Source organism: Cygnus olor, chromosome 1, assembly GCF_009769625.2.
Source record: "Cygnus olor isolate bCygOlo1 chromosome 1, bCygOlo1.pri.v2, whole genome shotgun sequence".
Lineage (NCBI taxonomy): Eukaryota > Metazoa > Chordata > Aves > Anseriformes > Anatidae > Cygnus > Cygnus olor.
Window position 1 is genome coordinate 101,223,336 of NC_049169.1, and position 17,719 is coordinate 101,241,054.

At 44.1% G+C, this 17,719-nt stretch overlaps 1 protein-coding gene across 2 annotated transcripts in view; it reads left to right on the forward strand.

Moving 5' to 3' along the window:
- The first annotated feature begins 12,458 nt into the window (after positions 1–12,458).
- FAM131B (family with sequence similarity 131 member B) overlaps positions 12,459–17,719 on the forward strand; it is a 34,403-nt gene continuing 29,142 nt past the window's right edge. For both annotated transcript variants that reach the window (XM_040574019.1, XM_040574025.1), the window contains exon 1: positions 12,459–12,832. In XM_040574019.1, the coding sequence (XP_040429953.1) occupies positions 12,805–12,832 (28 nt within the window). In that variant the 5' untranslated portion in view covers positions 12,459–12,804. The remainder of the gene's footprint in view (positions 12,833–17,719) is intronic.

Here is a 17,719-nt window from a genome sequence, read left to right on the forward strand (position 1 = left end):
TAATCCTTCTGGATTTCAGCAAAGCTTGTGATACTGTCTCTCACAGTATCCTTCTGGACAAGATGACCAGAATACAGTTAGATAAAAGCATAATAAGATGTGTGAACAATTGGCTGACAGGTTGGGCCCAAAGTGTTCTTGTAAATGGGGTTACATTGGGATGATGACCTGTAACTAGTGGGGTTCCCCAGGGCTCCACTTTAAGACCAGTCCTCTTCGATGTTTTCATAAAGAATTTGGATGTAAGACTTGAAGGTGTTTTGAGCAAGTTCGTGGAAATATCCAAATTGAGTGGAGTTATTGACTCCATCGGGAGTCAAGGCCTTTCAGAGAAATCTAGACAAGCTAGAGAGCTGGGCAATCACCAGCCACATGAAGTTTAATAAGAGCAAGTGCTGGATTCTGCATCTGGGAAGGGACAACCCTAGCTATATGTACAGACTGGGGGATGAGATGTTGGGGAGCATCCCTGCAGAATGTGATCTGGGGGTTTTGGTTGACAGCAAGCTGAATATGAGCCAGCAGTGTGCTGTGGCAGCCAGGAAGGCCAACTGTACTCGGGGGTGCATCAAGCACAGCATTGAGCACAGCATTGCTAGCCAGTCAAGGGAAGGGATTGTCCAACTGTACTCTGCACTGCTGCGGCCTCACCTCGAGTACTGTGTGCAGGTTTGGGTGCCACAATATAAAAAAGATATAAAACTGTTTGCGAATGTCCAAAGGAGGGCTATGAAGATGGTGAAGGGTCTGGAGGGCAAGATGTATGAGGAGTGGCTGAAGTCACTTGGTTTGTTCAGCCTGGAGAAGAGAAGAGTGAGGGGAGGCCTCATCACAGTCTACAGCTTCCTCAACAGGGAGAGTGGAGGGGCAGGCACTGATCTCCTCTCTGGTGACAACGATAGGACCCAAGGAAACAGCTTGGAGCTACAACAGGGGAGGTTCAGGCTGGATATCAGGAAAAGGTTCTTCACTGAGAGGGTGGTAGGGCACTGGAACAGGCTCCCCAGGGAAGTGGTCATGGCACCAAGCCTGACAGAGTTCAAGAAGCATTTGGACAATTCTCTCAGACACATAGTCTGATTTTTTGGGTGGTCCTCTGGGGACCCAGGAGTTGGACTCAATGATCTTTGGGGTTCCCTTCCAACTTGGGATACTCTATAATTCTATGATACCTGGCAGGGCAGCAGACCTGCAACTCCATGGCTCCTGGTGCTTGCTCACTGGCTTGCTTCCACACACTGCTCTCCCACACTGTCTCATTAATGCAGAGCTTGGCGCCTGACAAGCAAACAGGCTGTCCTGGTGGAATATGAGCTGTTCTGTGACTCTGGAAAACCTCATCCAGTCAGCTAAGGTCTAGAGAAGACAGTGGGATGCAGCTGAAACATGGATGAGTGATTGGGGCGTGTCCATGTGTGTGGTTGTATATGGATGTCTGCCAGAACCTTTTCTGCTTGGAAAGCAGCAATACCCTTGCCATTTCCACAACCTTGCCCCACCCCTTGCCACCAGCAAGAAAAGCTCTGATGTGTTTGGTTGCTCTGTGCAAATAGTGCTTGTCAGAACTGACTGTCAAAGACTCAGATGTGTCAGTCTGCTAATTAAGGAATCAACTCTTCCTGTGTGTGGTATAAGCCTCTTTCCGTACTGAATGCTGTACTCTAATAGTAGAAGTCTCCTTTCTTCTTTGTTACATAATGTTGTCTTGTAAGTATGGCACAAATAAGCCATATTCCTTCTTGAAAATGAGTGTGATCAAATAGATTTATATACTCAAAATAGTTGGGTCCACACCTTGTTGCACCCTTGACAAAAAATTTCAAGAAAGATTTACGCATGTATATGTGTGTGTGGGGAGGATGTCATGTCCTTGGAAGAAGGTTCCTCCCCTCCATCTGTGACATGGGGGGAAGAGTTCCTTCACCTCATCTGATCTCCTCTGTGACAAAGCTAAGAGGCAAAAACAGGTCCTCAGCTCCCCTGGGTCATACTGAGCCTCCGAAGTCATACGACGATAGGAGAATTTCTGTGGTGACTTCCCAGAGAAGCATCTGGTGCTGCTCAGTGCTGCAGGGACAGAGATGCTGATCTACAATCTCAGTCATATTATACTGGGAAAGGATTCTGTTCACTCCAGTTCCCATTTCTACACCAGTGCCACTATTTTCAAGCATAAGAACTGAGAGAGCCAAATCAGCAGCGTTAGCCTTTGGAGACTGCTAAATTTGTCTTTTTGTAGCATGACTACACATATGAGTCATGAATGTGCCAGGGCATGGCATGAAAGCATATCGGGCTTGTGAGTACATTAGGGAAATAAGAAGATTGTTCTGGCAAGAAGAATGAAGCCTGGTGTAATCCACACCTGTATTACCTTTAGGGTGTGGATCAGGAAGCAAACTACTCTCTCTTTTGTGTCTCACAAAACTAAGTAATTGTTTCAATCCAGATTGGAGTCCTGGCAAAAACTAATACGTACACAGTGTAGATGATTAAGGAACCAGGGCTCTGGATCAAAGTGATAAACAAACAAAATAGACAATGTATGCATATGGTCCAACAGTCTGCTTGCAGAAAATAATAGGCCAAATGCTATCTACAAACTGCACAGTAAAACATAATTTGAGTACAGCTTTAAAGTGGTGCAGCCCCTCAAGACCTTGCTTTCCCGAAGCAAAAAGTATGGAGCTAAATCAGTTTTCTGCAGGTCCCAGCTTTAGTACATGTGGCTACTAGCATGTTTGCTAGTTAATTTATTGCCAGTGTGAATAAGAAGATGATTACAAACCAGACAAAAATCTTTGACTGTTTCCTGGGGTTGTCAGGATAATTAGCAGGACCTTGCAGTGGAGCCACTGTTCTCTCAGTAGCAGCTGGGAATGCGTGGCAAGTGACAATTTACTGGGAAAGAGCTGCCTTTCAAGTGCAGTATAATTTTCAGTAGGTCGAAAATATAAAGGTGTGACAGGTATTACTGAAGAGGTGTGCTAAGTACATTTTGTGTCCAACAAAGCAGTGAAGCGCTGTATGAGAGCCAATGACTGGGGGAATAGGGTAGCAGTAGTAACAGGCCACCACTGACAGCACTTCATAGCTAGGTGAAGTGATATTGAGAGATCAGTAGCCACAGCTATTGTTCAAAATGCCAAAGAGGTCCTAAAAAGTCTTTAATTTTGTATTACCAAGTCATCGACAATTTGCACTTGCAGTTCTCCAAAGGTATGCTGGGATGACAGAGGCATAGCCTACTTTCTGGATCAGTTGACTACCACCATTTTACAGTTAGTTAACTCTATTAACTATGAACCATCCCTGTCTGTCGCTAGTTAGTGGTAAATGCGTTGGACAAGTGCTTAAGGGACAGCATTAATGAACTCAGTGGTGGATGTACAATTCTGGAGACACATTTGTTTCAACCAAGGCATTCTCGATTTGCCTTGATGAAGGTGAAGATGATGACCATGCCCTAGGTACTTAGCAAAGCTCCTGACCCTTTACTTCCATGGCTCATAAAACAAGTTACTTGCAACCTTTATCCTTAACCAAAACACTTCAGTTTCCATATTGTGGTAGTTTAACCCCAGCATGCAGCAGAGCACCACACAGCCACTTGCTCTCTCCCCAGGTGGGATGGGGGAGTGAATTGCAAGGGTAAAGGTGTGAGGACTCCTAAGTTGAGATAAAGAGAGTTTACTAGGTAAATCAAAAGCTGTGTGCGCAAACAAAGCAAAACAAGGAATTCATTTGCTACTTCCCATCGGCAGGCTGATGTTCATCCATTTCCAGGAAAGCAGGGCTCATCATGTGTACAATTTCTTAGGAACATAAATGCCGTCACTCCAAAAGTTTCTCCTTCCCTCCTTCTTTACCCCAGCTTTTATTGCTAAGCATGACGCCAAGTGGTATGGAATATGTCCTTGGTCAGTCTAGATCTAGCTGTGGTCCCTCCCAACTTCTTGTGCTTCCCCAGCCTCCTCATTGACAGGGCAGCACAAGAAGTAGAAAAGTCCTTGACTCTGTATAAGTATCGCTCTGCAACGACTGAAAGCATAGGTGTGTTATCACACTGATTTTCAATGACAATCCAAAACATAGCATCATACAAGCCTCTATGTAGAAAATTTATCTCTGCCAAAACCATGACACATGTAAACAGCTTTAAGTATGTGTTTGGTCAGTTGAAATCTACACGGAGACCATTTGTGTTCAGGCTTCATATCGAAATATACTCTTTCACTGGGATTCTTGAGTCCCAGGTCATGTCTTCAACAGTGCTGGCTAATAGTTGGGACAAGCAGGTAGTGAAAGATGCTTGTGAAACTGAGCCAGCAGAATCTCATAAGTCTGCTAATGAAAATAGGGAGGGTCAGGTTCCTAACCCTGAAAGCTCTATTGAACCACTTTCTGCAGAGTAACTGATGGTTTCAGAGACAGTATTGGACTTACTGCCGCCAAAAGAAGCAAATGTGATATTTAAAAATTTATTTCTCCAGATTGGGATTGTTTTTCCTAGGCCTTCCACCCAGGAAAACATGGGATTTCTTCCTGCCACTTTGGTACATGGTGTTCAACCTCATAAAAATAAATAATCAATAAATAAAATGCTGGGTCATACCAGCAATAATCCTTTTGCTTCCTGTTTGTTTGTCTTTTATGTTTATGGTCACCAAAGCTGTGTCCTCCCAAGGTGGTCATCAAGACTCTCTTTTAATAATATAAAATGAAAATGAGATTTGATAAAATAAAATATATGTTTGTATTGAAAACAGGTTTTTGAAGTAATACAAGAAAGATAAGGATTTGTGCAAGGGTGTGGTAAATTTAAAACAGTGCAAGAGCCACGAATGCTATCCAAACAATGGCAGGCAGTGTATATTGACATAACCACAGCATCTTCAGATGTAAGGCCTTGAAAGGGAAGGAGCCCTCTTAGTTGTCTGCTTGCTTTGGAAAGCTGAACACAATGATACAGTCTGCGTTGCTCCAGTGCAATCAAATAACTCCAATTTTGAACATATAAGTGAAATACAGTATCCATTCCCTCCTGAGTTAAAAAAGGAGGCATTTCATTGCGGTGACACTACATACTGCAAATGAATCTACTTGAGGAACAGGACAGAGAAGGTACAGGACCTTGGTTAGTAGTGAGAGGGAAATGCTTTGAAGAACATGGACAAAGTTCTGGTCTGGTTGATGCTTTTCATTGCTTCTGACTCTTGAGACTCGGTATCACTGGAGACAAATATCTGAGCTTGGGTGCCATAAGCCTAAATTTAAATTTGTGAGTTTAGATTGTCGTAAAGATTAGAGGGACACTAAACTGTTGAATCTTTTTGACTCTTTCATGTTCCATATTTTCAGGCTCCTGGCTTGGTTCTGAGGCTGAAATGATTCCCTCAGACTCAGCATACGCTGCTGAAAGGCCTACAGTATGTTGCTCTGTTCTTTTACTGGCGTTTGGTACAGTCCATTCGTGTATGCTCTGGACTCAAAAATCAGTCTTCACCAAATCCCTACACCGCCAAGCAAGGAATTCAAGTTATATAGTTGTTGCCCAGCGTCTGGTATTCCACTTTCCTAAACATAGCAATAATTTATCTGAGGCACCATGAGACTGTAACTCATCTCATCTGCTATTGTTTCAGCTCTTTCTTCTAGCTGACAATAAACTGAAAAAGCAGTAGTAAATATGAAAGTATGATAAATATTCTCTTACATATCGCACATTAAAAAAAAAAAACAACTAAAAATTTGGGGAGATAGGAAGAAAGAACAACATTCTGTGGGAGCAGAGAAAAGCTAACGTCCCTCAAAATTCAGAAGACATGCTTTTGCATTAGCTGCACCTTATGCTCCATGGCCTTATTAGATGAGAATAGGCCTACTACATACAGAAATGGGAGAACTGGGAAGCTTTTTGAAACATCATGGTGGCTGATCACAGTATTATACTGTGAGTAAAAATATATATATTGAATCAATATGTGTCTTGTTTCCATTTAAAACTGCTTTTCTATCTAAAAACACAGACAGGACAGGATTGGCTGAAGATTAAAGATGCTGAATAAGGACAAACAACCACCAGCAAGTACTTGCAGACATTAAAAACACTATTGATTCATGGCAGCAGTACCCAATTGCAGTTACTGGCCAGTCACAGACTTAACCAGGTTTAAGAAAAAACCAGCACATTACTGTCTGCCAGCAGTGTTAAAGGAAGCCCCCCTCAGCACTGGTCAGCAGTGCTGAGGAGGTCACATTGTTCCAAGGCAGCACTCCTTGATACGTCTGAGAAGTGACAAGGTTATCAGTTAGTTTCTAGACATAACGTTGCCCCAAATGGTGGCAATTGACCTTCCTGTACTTTTCTGTATATGGACTTCAGGGCCTTTGCCTTAGTCCAGTACTGATATATATGACTCCAGACACTCTAGGGTGTGGCGGTAAACATTATTATTTGAGGTGTTTCTAGTAGTCATCTCTTGAACTGCATTGGTGCCACAAAATCCAGGAAGTCCAAGGATTTCTTCCAAGGGTCAGTTAGGATCACAATGGGTTGAGGACAGGATGCTCTCCTTTCCTGGTCTGCTTCTGGTAGGGAAGCACCTGAGGCACCAGAAGCACCTGAGCATCAGAAGCACCTGAGGGTATCATCTAAAGGTCTCACCAGTCTCTTCTATACCTGACAAGATCTTGTTCCTCAAATTTCAGTAGAGGACACAGAAAGAAGAAAGGTCCAAATGTGATTATTAAGGAGATTACCAACAGATGAGTCACTGGACCTCAAGAAGACTTGAAACACAGACAGGAATGGAAAGGTCACTTCCAAATCAGCACAGAGGCAAACATTCTGGATCCCATAAGATCCCTTATGGAGTACAGCATAGCAGAGAAAGAAGATTTATTCAGAACCCCCAAAAACAGCCACAGGCCTGACTTGATTCCAAAACCAATTTGAGTCAATGTTGATGTGCCAGAGCCTACTCACAGCAGATGTGTGCTCAGTGTTATATGGCAGAGTTAAATGGTAGAGACTACTTTCTGGAGTTAATTTATTTTTATTTTTTAAAGATGAGGGCCATTCTATCATCATTAGTGAACAGTTTAAATTGATATTTTGCATTATACCATCATTAGTCCAGACACAACAATTTGGCAGTGAGGACAGAAACACTAGCTTTTTAAATAAGAATTACTTTCTTTGTTCTGACTCAGTTTTAAACCTTTGTGCATTTTTGTATGCTTTTATTAAGATTTTCATAACCATATTGCAGAAAAGCCCTTCCTTTTCAAGAGCTAAAATCTATGGTTTCTGAGAGCTTCTATTTCCCCATTTCCAATAAACCAAAGGGACAGAGTGAGAAGATGACAACTGATATTTTGTAAGGCTAAAAATACTGCGCCTTTTTACATAACACTGGGAATTTAAAAAGCACATTTACTGCTCGCAGATTATTTTTAAAAATGCAGTTTGAGCAACACCACTAGTATAGATTCAACTGACATTTATGAGAAGTAGCTGCTGTATGTTTCACTGTTTGGGATGAGATATTCAGTAGAGAATGAAGTAAATGTTTTTAAAAAGGCCAAATAAGACTCAGACTGCATCAAAGATATTTGCATCCGGGTATACACCACACGTTTATGTCATTGGTGGTGTCTCTTTTCCTACCACATACTACATACCCCTTTTGACCCTCCAGAGCTATCTCCTCAGACCTCCCTACTTGGTACTAGCTACCTGATGGTGGGCAACCTGAGTACTGTAACTACTACAGATTCACCGAGTTCCCTCTCTCTCACATTCCTGGAATTTTCTCTTTTTCTCTTCCACCCTCTCCCCTCCCCCAGCTCATTTATCCCTCCTGGGACACTCCATCAGTGTTCAGTTTCCAATAAATGATTCCAGGATATCCAAAGTGTGTGTCTCTACTCTGGCAGCATAGACCAATTTGAGAACTCACTGTGCAGAAGGAGAAAAATAATCTTTTAGCGCCACCATTATGTCTCTTCAACAATGTGGGAGAAAATAGTATTGAGCACCAGGAGGAATTTTTGATAAATACTAATGCTTTCTCATAAAGTTTTTTATGACCTCTAGGTGCAGGCAGAACAAGATGACATTTGCTTGGATGCGGATGTAGGTATGCATGAGCTTATATTGCAATATGTAATGCAAACATTACATGTGTAATGATTACATGATATCCTGTGTCTATACCTCCACCTGTTGTTCCTTCTAATCTTCAGTTGATTCACACAGCCTCAAATATTTTTCCAGCTTGAAAGGACCCAGACTTCCATTTATGTCAAGTATTGTACACCCCTCTCTGGTGCTTCTTTTTTCATTTTTTGAACCCCATAAGAAGCCTTTTTGTTTCTTTCCTGCACTGAAGGAGCTCTGAGCGAGAAGGGATGGTATGAGTCATTTTGTTATCTCATTTCCTTTTCAGTCCACATGAAAATCCTATCAGTAGCTAATACAGCTTGATGTAGAATTAACTCTTGTGGTATCTACTCCATTACTTCTGTGAAGCAATTACAGAGATCTCTGCCAGAAGAAACATTTACTGGGGTATCCATGCTGTCAGTGGCAGAAGGCCAGCAGAGAAGCATATTGGAGCAACAGTTCCTGAAGGGCAATTCCTGTCTATATAGATCTAATACAGACACTATTTTTGTAAACATTTCCCACTCAAGAAGTCAGTAGGCCTCTGAACATTTTTCACAGCTGAATGCACATCTTGCAAGAAGCATGTATGAAGTTCCTCCATATCTTTCTGTGATATAAGTTGGTCATGACACAGAATTTTAAGTAAGGATTTAAAAAAGGATCAGAGAAGGAAAGTGAGCAATCATTTTTCAGTCTTTTCATGGGAAGATTAGATGTGGTTGCCAGTGAGATGGGAATTCATGTCAGGTTGAATGATAGAGAGAAGGAAAATATTTTGAATTATTTTGAGGTGGGCAATGTTTAGTTAAAAGTGGAACATTAGGTGGCAAGATTCATATATATATTTTTTTTTTTCATTTGAACTGGTTTAAATGGCAGCTAAGGGAGAAGATAGGGGCACATTATTTATTGTAATATAATCTGAATCCCTGATAACTAATTAATGAAATTAATACATTGATTAAGCAGGTATGACAGTGACAATAGCTCTGTATTTTATAAACAGTATTTCTCAGGAAGATGCTGTTCCAGTATTTATAATTTACAAGATCATTATATTATATTTATACAGGGCTATAGGGAACACATAGAAAAGTAGGTTTAATAGAAACAATTCATCAATGGCTTATAGGAAGATAAACAATGCTTAAGAGGCATGTCTTAAAAAGCAAACAAAAAATAATTAACAAACAATTAACTGGAATAAGCTAGACTAGCCCAGAAGCTCTGCTTTGCAAACAGAAGTTCCTCAGGGCAACAACTGACATGACAGCTAGAATATAGCCATGTTCTTCCTTCTGTGTTGCCCAGTTTGTCTCTTATAACAGGGTATATGGAGGGGGAGGTCTTCAGCTCTGCAAGAAACAGAGGGGCAGTTTCCTCCCAGTTTTGTGTCATCAGCAAACTTGCTGAGGGCATGTTCTACTCCATAATCTAAATCATTAATGGAGACGTTAAACAGGACTGGACCCAGTATTGCCCCCTGGGGTAATCTGGTAGTTACTGGCAACCAGTCAGACTTTGCACCACTGACTACTACCCTCTGGTCCCACCCCATCAGCCCATCCTCAACCCACCTGTTTTTCTCTCTAGATGTTTAAATGTCCCCATCTACAAACCCTGTGTGAACACTTACATTTATGAAGACCTTTCAGATCAGCATTTAAATCAGCACTACACAAAACATATTTTGCATACGCTTTCCCACAAATTATAGCATTGTGGCATTAGGACATTTCAGACAGCTATGCAGCAGGCTAGTAGTTCTGCGGAGTGAAAGAATATACACACTGGTACAATTTTGTGGGAGTAGTGAACATTTACCACCCTTGGAAGGGAGAGTTCCTCCTCTTTTCCAGGTCTTTCTCTGCTCTGCTTGCCTGACACTTACCTTGTAGTCGTGTAAGTGCTTGCCAGATCCCTATGTAATCTACTACCACGCTAAAGCAGCAGAAAACAAATCCATCAAGAACTGGAAAGCTGATTTTCAGGCAGGGTAAGCGCTAGGACTTGCTCACCTGCCTGTGGAATCACAGCCTGAGGCAGAAGTCAGAACAGATTGATGTAGATTTTATTGTAGCTTAATGAAGGGAAAGCCAAATGCACGCTTATTAGGACCTGGGGTATGACACTGAGCTTGAGACAAAGTGATAGACAAGTTAAAGTGTTAAGCCCAGGGAATAAAATAAGGAGAGTCAATGTGACTTACCTGAAACTTTTACTGAAAAGGAACCAGTGCTGAGATCTCTCTCAGTACAGACAGAAGGTTTGCAGAATAACAGTTTTATATTGGGGGTGGAGAGAAGGGGATTAAAATTAAAACATGAAACAGAATAAAGACTTAAGAAATTGCCCACAGCTGTATTAGCAATACATCTCTATGCAAGGGTAAGACTGCAAAAGCTATTTGGTGGGGTCTGTGGTAAACCTCCTCAGGACAGCTATCCTGATCAATCATAGAATCATTAAAGTTGGAAAAGACCTCCATGAGACTGTAGAGGACAACAGTTGGCTGGACAGTCACTAATTTAGAAAACATTTCTCTTAGAGAAGCCTTGTGTCTTAATATACCAGTTTTCCCATTTCAATTTTCTTTCATTTCCCCTATTCTTGCATTTACATCTGGAAGTCAATATGGATCTCCTCTTCAGGGAGGCTAAAAGACCTCTGGGTAGCATGAAGTTTCACAAGATCTATGGTTTCCCAGCATTTTTAAAACTTAGTTTTCAAGAGTTTGGACACATCAGGAAAATGTCTTTATTGAGTCATCCAAAGCAATTCCAAGAAAGTTGACAGGTTTGGAAATATATGGAGGAGGGAGGAGAAAAATAGGGAAAGAATTCTAACTGGAGAAATTTCATCCTCAGTGAAGATATAATGTGCTGTATCCAGTGAAGAACATTAAAGCACCAGACCATACTCTCATTGGCCTCAGGCACCCAGACAGGAAGGGACTGCAATCTCTTATAATCCAGGAGTGTCACATTCACCATACTTAGTAAATCTTCAATACCATGGAGTAGGGGAAAAGAAATAATAGCTGCTTATATTCAGACATTGGCACTTTTTTTTTTCTCACTTTTTAAAAAAATTCTCTTTTTTTTTTTCTTCTTTCTTCTGCACATGTCCTTTCTATTTAACTTTTACTTTGTAAATTGACTTTGTGTAGGTAGAGTTCCTTCTCTGAAGAGGCCCATGCAAAAACATATTCTCCCTAAATGAAATATGAAGCCCTTCCCCCCCACCCCCTTTTCTTTCCTCCTCTTTCTTTAGGCTTAGTGTAAGTTCTATGTAGGAGAATGAGCTATTCCCCATTACTGCTGTTAATCGGGGCTGTTGGGAGTGACTTCTCAGTGATGTAGACAAAGAAATGAATCTCTCAAAGATGAGAACAAAACGATCCATTTGGGATCAGCAAAATTCAATTTGCTTTTAAAAAAGACTGGTGGAATGAAGCTGGTGAGATCAGAGAGGCTTTGGTGATGAAGGAAGCACAAAGCAACTGGGAGAAACCATGAGCATTTCAGAGTGTGCAGTTGGAAGGAGCAGACTAGGGAGGGTCAGTGGTGCTGGGGAGGCGGGCCAGGAGGACACTGCCTGTTGTTATCAGGTTAATACGAATTTGGGTTGTGAAAGGAGCCGACCTAACATCTTCATCTAACATTCATCTTCACCACATCTGAGATGTGTCCCCTCCTGCCACGCTAGCAGGGAGCGTAAAGGAAAAGCCTCCACGATCTTCCACAGGGCTAAGCCTGCTTCTTTCACCATTTCGCAGAGGGCTGGGAAGCAGGTACCGCTGCTGCGCATCTGCACCTGCACATCCAGGGCCCTCCAGGGAGCCGCAAGCGAACCAGGCCCATCCCCGAGGGCCCGGCCGCCGCCGCCGGCCGCTAGGGGGGCATCCTTTAATTGAATCAAACCTGCAAGTGTAGTTACCGGGAAACCATGGCGAACCGCCGAGGGCCCGTCCTGCCGCCTCCATCCACACCCGGCATCTCCGCGCGCCTCGCTTCTTCTTCCGGGGACGCTGCCGCTCCCCTGTCCCCCCCCCGACCGCCGCTCACCTGCGCCGGACGCTGCCCTGGCAGCCAGGAGGGGCCCCGCGCCGCCCGCCCCTGTGCGGCCAGGCCCCGGCCCCGCCCCGCTCCGCCCCGCCGGCCCGGTGCCGCTCTCCCCGGGGTGGACGCGCGGCCGCCCCCCGGCCGGCTCGGCTCGGCCCGGCCCGGCTCGGCTCGACTCGGCCCTGCCTCCACGGTCCGGCAGCCAATCGGTGCGGCGCTGCCGGGCCGGGGCTGTTTACCCAATCCGTCGGGGAGCCGCCGGGGGGAGCGGGCGGAGGGGCGGCACGGCGGAGGCAGGCACACGGCGGAGGCAGGGGCGCAGCCGCGGCGAGGGATCGGCACGGGAAGCGGAGCCGGGGCAGATGACAGCCTGGCCGGCGGAGTACCCCCCCGCCTGCGTCTCCCCGGCGGGGCCAGCCCGCGCTCGCACCTGACCATGACCCCGCGCCGGTCCCGGCTGGGCCGCCCCGGCGTTTGCCGCTGAAGGGACCGGCTCCTCTCCGACCTCCCCCGCTGCCTTCCTCCTCCGCCTCCTGGCTGCCGAGGCTGCCGCCTCTTCCCGGAGTGATGGGCTGCATCGGATCCCGCACCGTGGGTGAGGAAGGCGTTGGCGGGGACGGCGCTAGAGGATGCTTGGGCGGTCGCAGCCTCCCCCCCCCCCCCCGTTATAACCGAGCGACGGTGGGACGCGGGTCGCCCTTCGCAGCGCCCATCCTTGCCGCCGAGGGCCCGCTCAACGCCATTAGCTGCGCACGACGGCCCCCCGCTTCCCCCTAGCCCCCGAGGGGCGAGAGGCGCCGCCAGCCGCTGGCCTAGGTGCTGGGAGCGGGGCGAGCCCGGGGCTGGGTGGGCGGCGGGGGCCATCTCCCCGGTCACCCCCGGAGGAGGGTCGCGGAGCGTGTGGGGTCGGTGCGGTGCCCCCCGGGGGGCGGTGGGGGAATGCGGGGCGTGCCTCCCGACGCGGGATCAGGCTGCCGGCGGCTGCCTCCCTTGCACGGTAGCGGTTTCTTGTTATCCGAGTGTACGTAACACTGCATGATCTGCACGTCTTCTCTCCCCCCCTTCCCCCTACGGAGACTTCAGTGGAGAACAGCAAACAAAACGGAATCCCTCCCTTCCTCCTTGCAGAACCATGGCGAGGGGACACAGTGGGAGGAATAGCGTATTTCCACCCAGCCACGCTTATTTTTCAGGAGAGAATCCCAAGCCCTTAGGCTATGTAAACCTAGCTCTCTCTTCCTACACACATGTGAATACCAAAAAAAATCCGTGGATCTCTAAATGCAGATCTCTATAGATAAAAGCAGTGTCCAGTGACACACTTTCCTCCCCACAGGAAAATTTCTTTCTGTGCAAACCACATGTAAAGACATCAGATAGATGCATAGAGACATGCCATTCAAGTCAACAAAACAGTCTCGGAGACAAAAACAGCTCATTTGATGGAAGACCTCAAGCCTCTCCATGAAGCACACGGGCACTGTGACATAAGTGGGAAAATGAAACCTTTGAGAGCAAGCAAATCGAACCAGATCCCCAAAATAAATCTGAGGGACTCTGTCAAAGCCTGGTGCTGTGACACTTGGACCAGTAGGAAAGCCCTTTGTGAGCACTTCCAGGGGGCCATAGAAGCAAACTTTAAACTAGAAACTACAGTTTCTACCTTGGGATTTAATTCCCACATCTAGCGTATGTTTCTTACCAGTTGGATGTCCTCATGACATGAAGAAATCTTTTATGTTTTCTGTAATGTTCACATGGCAAAGTTCACTGTTAAGATTTTTCAAAATCACCTGGGCCTGTATGCTGTAATGTGTCAAAACATGTATTGTTTCCCTTTCCTGCCTTTCCTATATCCTCTACCTGTACACACTGCCAAGGGTATTATTATCCTCTTAGCCAACAAATAATCTATACCACTTTTAACAGTGCATATTGTACAGGTAGCTTTAATTCTTGGTCCCTCTCCCCACAACGCTCTTCAAATAAATAATTAACACATCTGGTAGCATCCACTCAACTTCAGAATGACACGCAGCTTTCATACTTAACCATGAAGGTATTTGTTCCTGTGTGTGCCAGCATTTTTACGATCTCTGACCTGGTATCTGTTACAAAAAGGCAGTATAACTAACCTATTTCAAGTATCATTCATATATATACATCATAGATACACATTCATATATATCTCGTTAGAGTTCTGGAGGTTGGACTGGGTGCAGGTTGAATCTTTGGATTTTACTTGGACTCCCCCACCTAGGCAGCTTTGTTCAAAACAATTCTTATTTGACAGACTAGATTTTTCACTCCAGGCTTCTTGGAGTTATTGAGTAGATGCTTCAGACCTGTTTCAGGAAAACAGTGTTTTTATGTGCCAAGTCTGAACTCTAGGATATGGTTGGAAACTAATGCCCTAACATGAGTAGAACTTTGTTTTTGTTGTATGGTGTAACTGGTTAGATTTTTGCAGAACTAGTTTAATATACAGGCTCTGTATTGCCTTTCCAAGACCATGGAGATCCCAGAGGCAGGAGAAGGATGGTACACTTCTGTTGGCTTTACCTTGGAATTTGCATGTAGCAGATTTAGAATTCAGAATTAGTGCTAGAAAGCTCATAATCAGTCACATTTAGTTTATTCACCACATGGGGAACAATGAAGGATTGTGCCCTGAGCTTGCTCTGGACCTTTTTCCATTCCAGTTTTAAGCAAACCACATGATTTCTCCATCTCCTGCAGGGACATATTATTATGATCTAGCTAGATGTCATAGTTTGCACATTTAATGATGTGCAACTTCACATTTTCTTTCCTAAATATGAGTTTTCCTGTTATTTCTCCCTGGGAAAAGTAATTGAGAGGTTCATAACAGAGCAGCTCCATACGTGTAAGACTGAAGTGGAAGTCGTATAACATCTTTCAGTCTTATAGGGGACACCAGAAATCACAATGGTGATGATCAGATTTGGATTCCCTAAAGTATGAGAAAAGTTGAAAAGTGATCTTAAAGGCTAAGTGGATACCCATTCACCTTCTCCACAGATGCAGCCACTCACACACCAATGTCATACATGTGCTTTCTCTTACATGGCATTATATCAATTACACAACAATCCAGAGCCCTTTTAAGCATCACAGTTGACTTCTGCCTCTGATATATGCCTCTGATATTCTGCTTCTGATACTGCCTAGAGGTCAGGTCTGTATATTGGTGATAATTACTCACTCCAACATAGTTCCCAGAGAGCTGCCTAGTGACTCTCATGATAGCTGGGACTTAATTTCGGTATATGTAAAAAAACCTTTTCACTGAGGTTGCTGGACAGCTAAAGTTGCAAAATCCAGCTGGAAACTTGTAGATATTTGAGTTCCAACTACATGCAAAGATCAGCTTGATTATTTTTAGTAACTGAATCAGATAAATGTAGGATATTTCAGACCTGAATGTCTGAATGTATTCCAATTCAATTCTGAATGCATTGCAAGTGTACCTTTGACCATAGTTTAGACATAAAAAAATTGATTGTTCTGACTAGGGTGACAAGATCTCTCTTATTTCCTTGAATAGATTTAAATGAATGGAAAGCTCAAGCCTATTATGCTCAAGAATACTCTCTGTTTTGCCCAGTGGTGTCTCTAATTTCTCTGATGTCTTTGTGCAAAAGCCTGCAACAAACATGTTTTGTGAAGTGTCGTGAAATGGTGGAAAACTATTTCAAGAAATTAAAAACTAATAGTGCTTTTGGAGTGTGTGTGTGGGGAGAAAATAGAGATGCTCTAACTGGATATCAGAAAAACTTCTTGACCATGAAGAGTGTCAAGCATTGGAACAGGTTTCCCAGATAGGTTGTGCAGTGTCCATTCTTTGAGGTTTTCAAGACCAGATTGGGTAAAGCTCTGAGTAACCTGGCCTAACCTCATAGCTGACTCTGCTTTAAGCAGGAGTTTGGACCTCAAGAGATGTCTTCTGATTGGAATTATTCCATGATCCTATGTTTAAGACCTAAAGCCTGGAGTGGGTGACTTTCTCAATCAGATTTGATCCAGTGCTTCAGTCACGTGCTGTCAGAGGACTGCAAGCTTCTACCTATTGTTAATACATTCCTACTATACTTTTCCCACCCATCACTGCTTTCCTTTAGCTGCTTAGAATACTATGTGACACAGACTCCCTCACCTCACTATAATAAGCCCAGCTGTCGGCTGAAGTCCTCTCAATGTTTGCTTAGTATGGCATTGTGCAAAAAAGCAGCTGAAGTGTTAGCTGGTTTAGGCTCATGCACAGATGCTCCAATACATCAATCACTGTGTAGACCATGCAGATTGGAAAAGCTAGTGCTCTTAATTTGTCAGTCTCTGGGTCAAATCTGACCTGCAAAATCTAGCTAGCTAGTTTGCTGCACTTCCCTCTGCATGGAATGATCAGTATACTGTCAGAGGGAGAAGCAATGCAGGTGCTAGTAAGGTTGAAGAAGCCTACACTTTCAACATCGCTTTCTCACTGGCTGTGCTACACAAAGTGCAAACGAGTGGCTCATAGCATCCACGGTAGGAGAAATGGAGCCGAAGACCACACACTTCCAATCCATCTACTTTAGATTCAGCAGAGTGGGAGAATGATAAGAGACTGACAAGAGTGTGGGTAAGCAGCTGGGGGAATTAGTGAACACCCCCTTCATTTTCCTCCTCGTTCATCCCCCAACAGATCTGAAGGTTGTGTGGAGTGAGATCTGGTGTGGCAAGCGTAGTGTATACAGTACATATCAAGGACAGCCAGTGTTTGATTCCTTCCTCCTTCCCCTTCAACATACAAGTAAGCCAGTGAAAAGAAAAAAAGAGAGCGAAAAGTCTAGGAGAGCAAAAGGTGATGCAGAAGGAAACTGAGTCATGACATCAGGGCAAAATATATTTGATTACTTGCATGCAAACAGGTGGAAGGTGCACAGGGCTCTGTGTAGAAACCTCTATTTCATGGGCAATGTGGTAAAAAGGGTGGGAATACATGAAGAAGGGCATCTGGGTATCTTGTTATCATAGCCAGAGGAGAGAAAAACAGAAAAGGGGACAAAGAAACGCCTTTCCTACCAGATCAGACTGCTTCGTGCTTGGTCTCACTTCATTACTCCTACTTCTCAGTCTAACCTTTCTTCTTTTGAGCAATTCTCAATTTGATCACTTTAAAAAGTCAATCAAAGAGCTCTGTGATAAGAGCTGATTTCTGCCAATAAGGATCTGAACAGAGACTCTGCCCCTGACCTAGCAGCCAGTTGTCATGACGTGTCTACAAAACGATCATCTCTGAGACCTCTATCTCTCTTGTCAGGTTTAAGTTAGTGGTTTCAAAGTTGTTGGGAAAGAGCTAACAAAGAGGCCAGTTGCATAAGACTAGTTTTCTAAGAAAAGCATTCTAAAGAACAAGTGTAAATTATATTTATCAGCAACAGTCATTAGTATAGGTAAACTGTATTCAGCATGTTGCTGA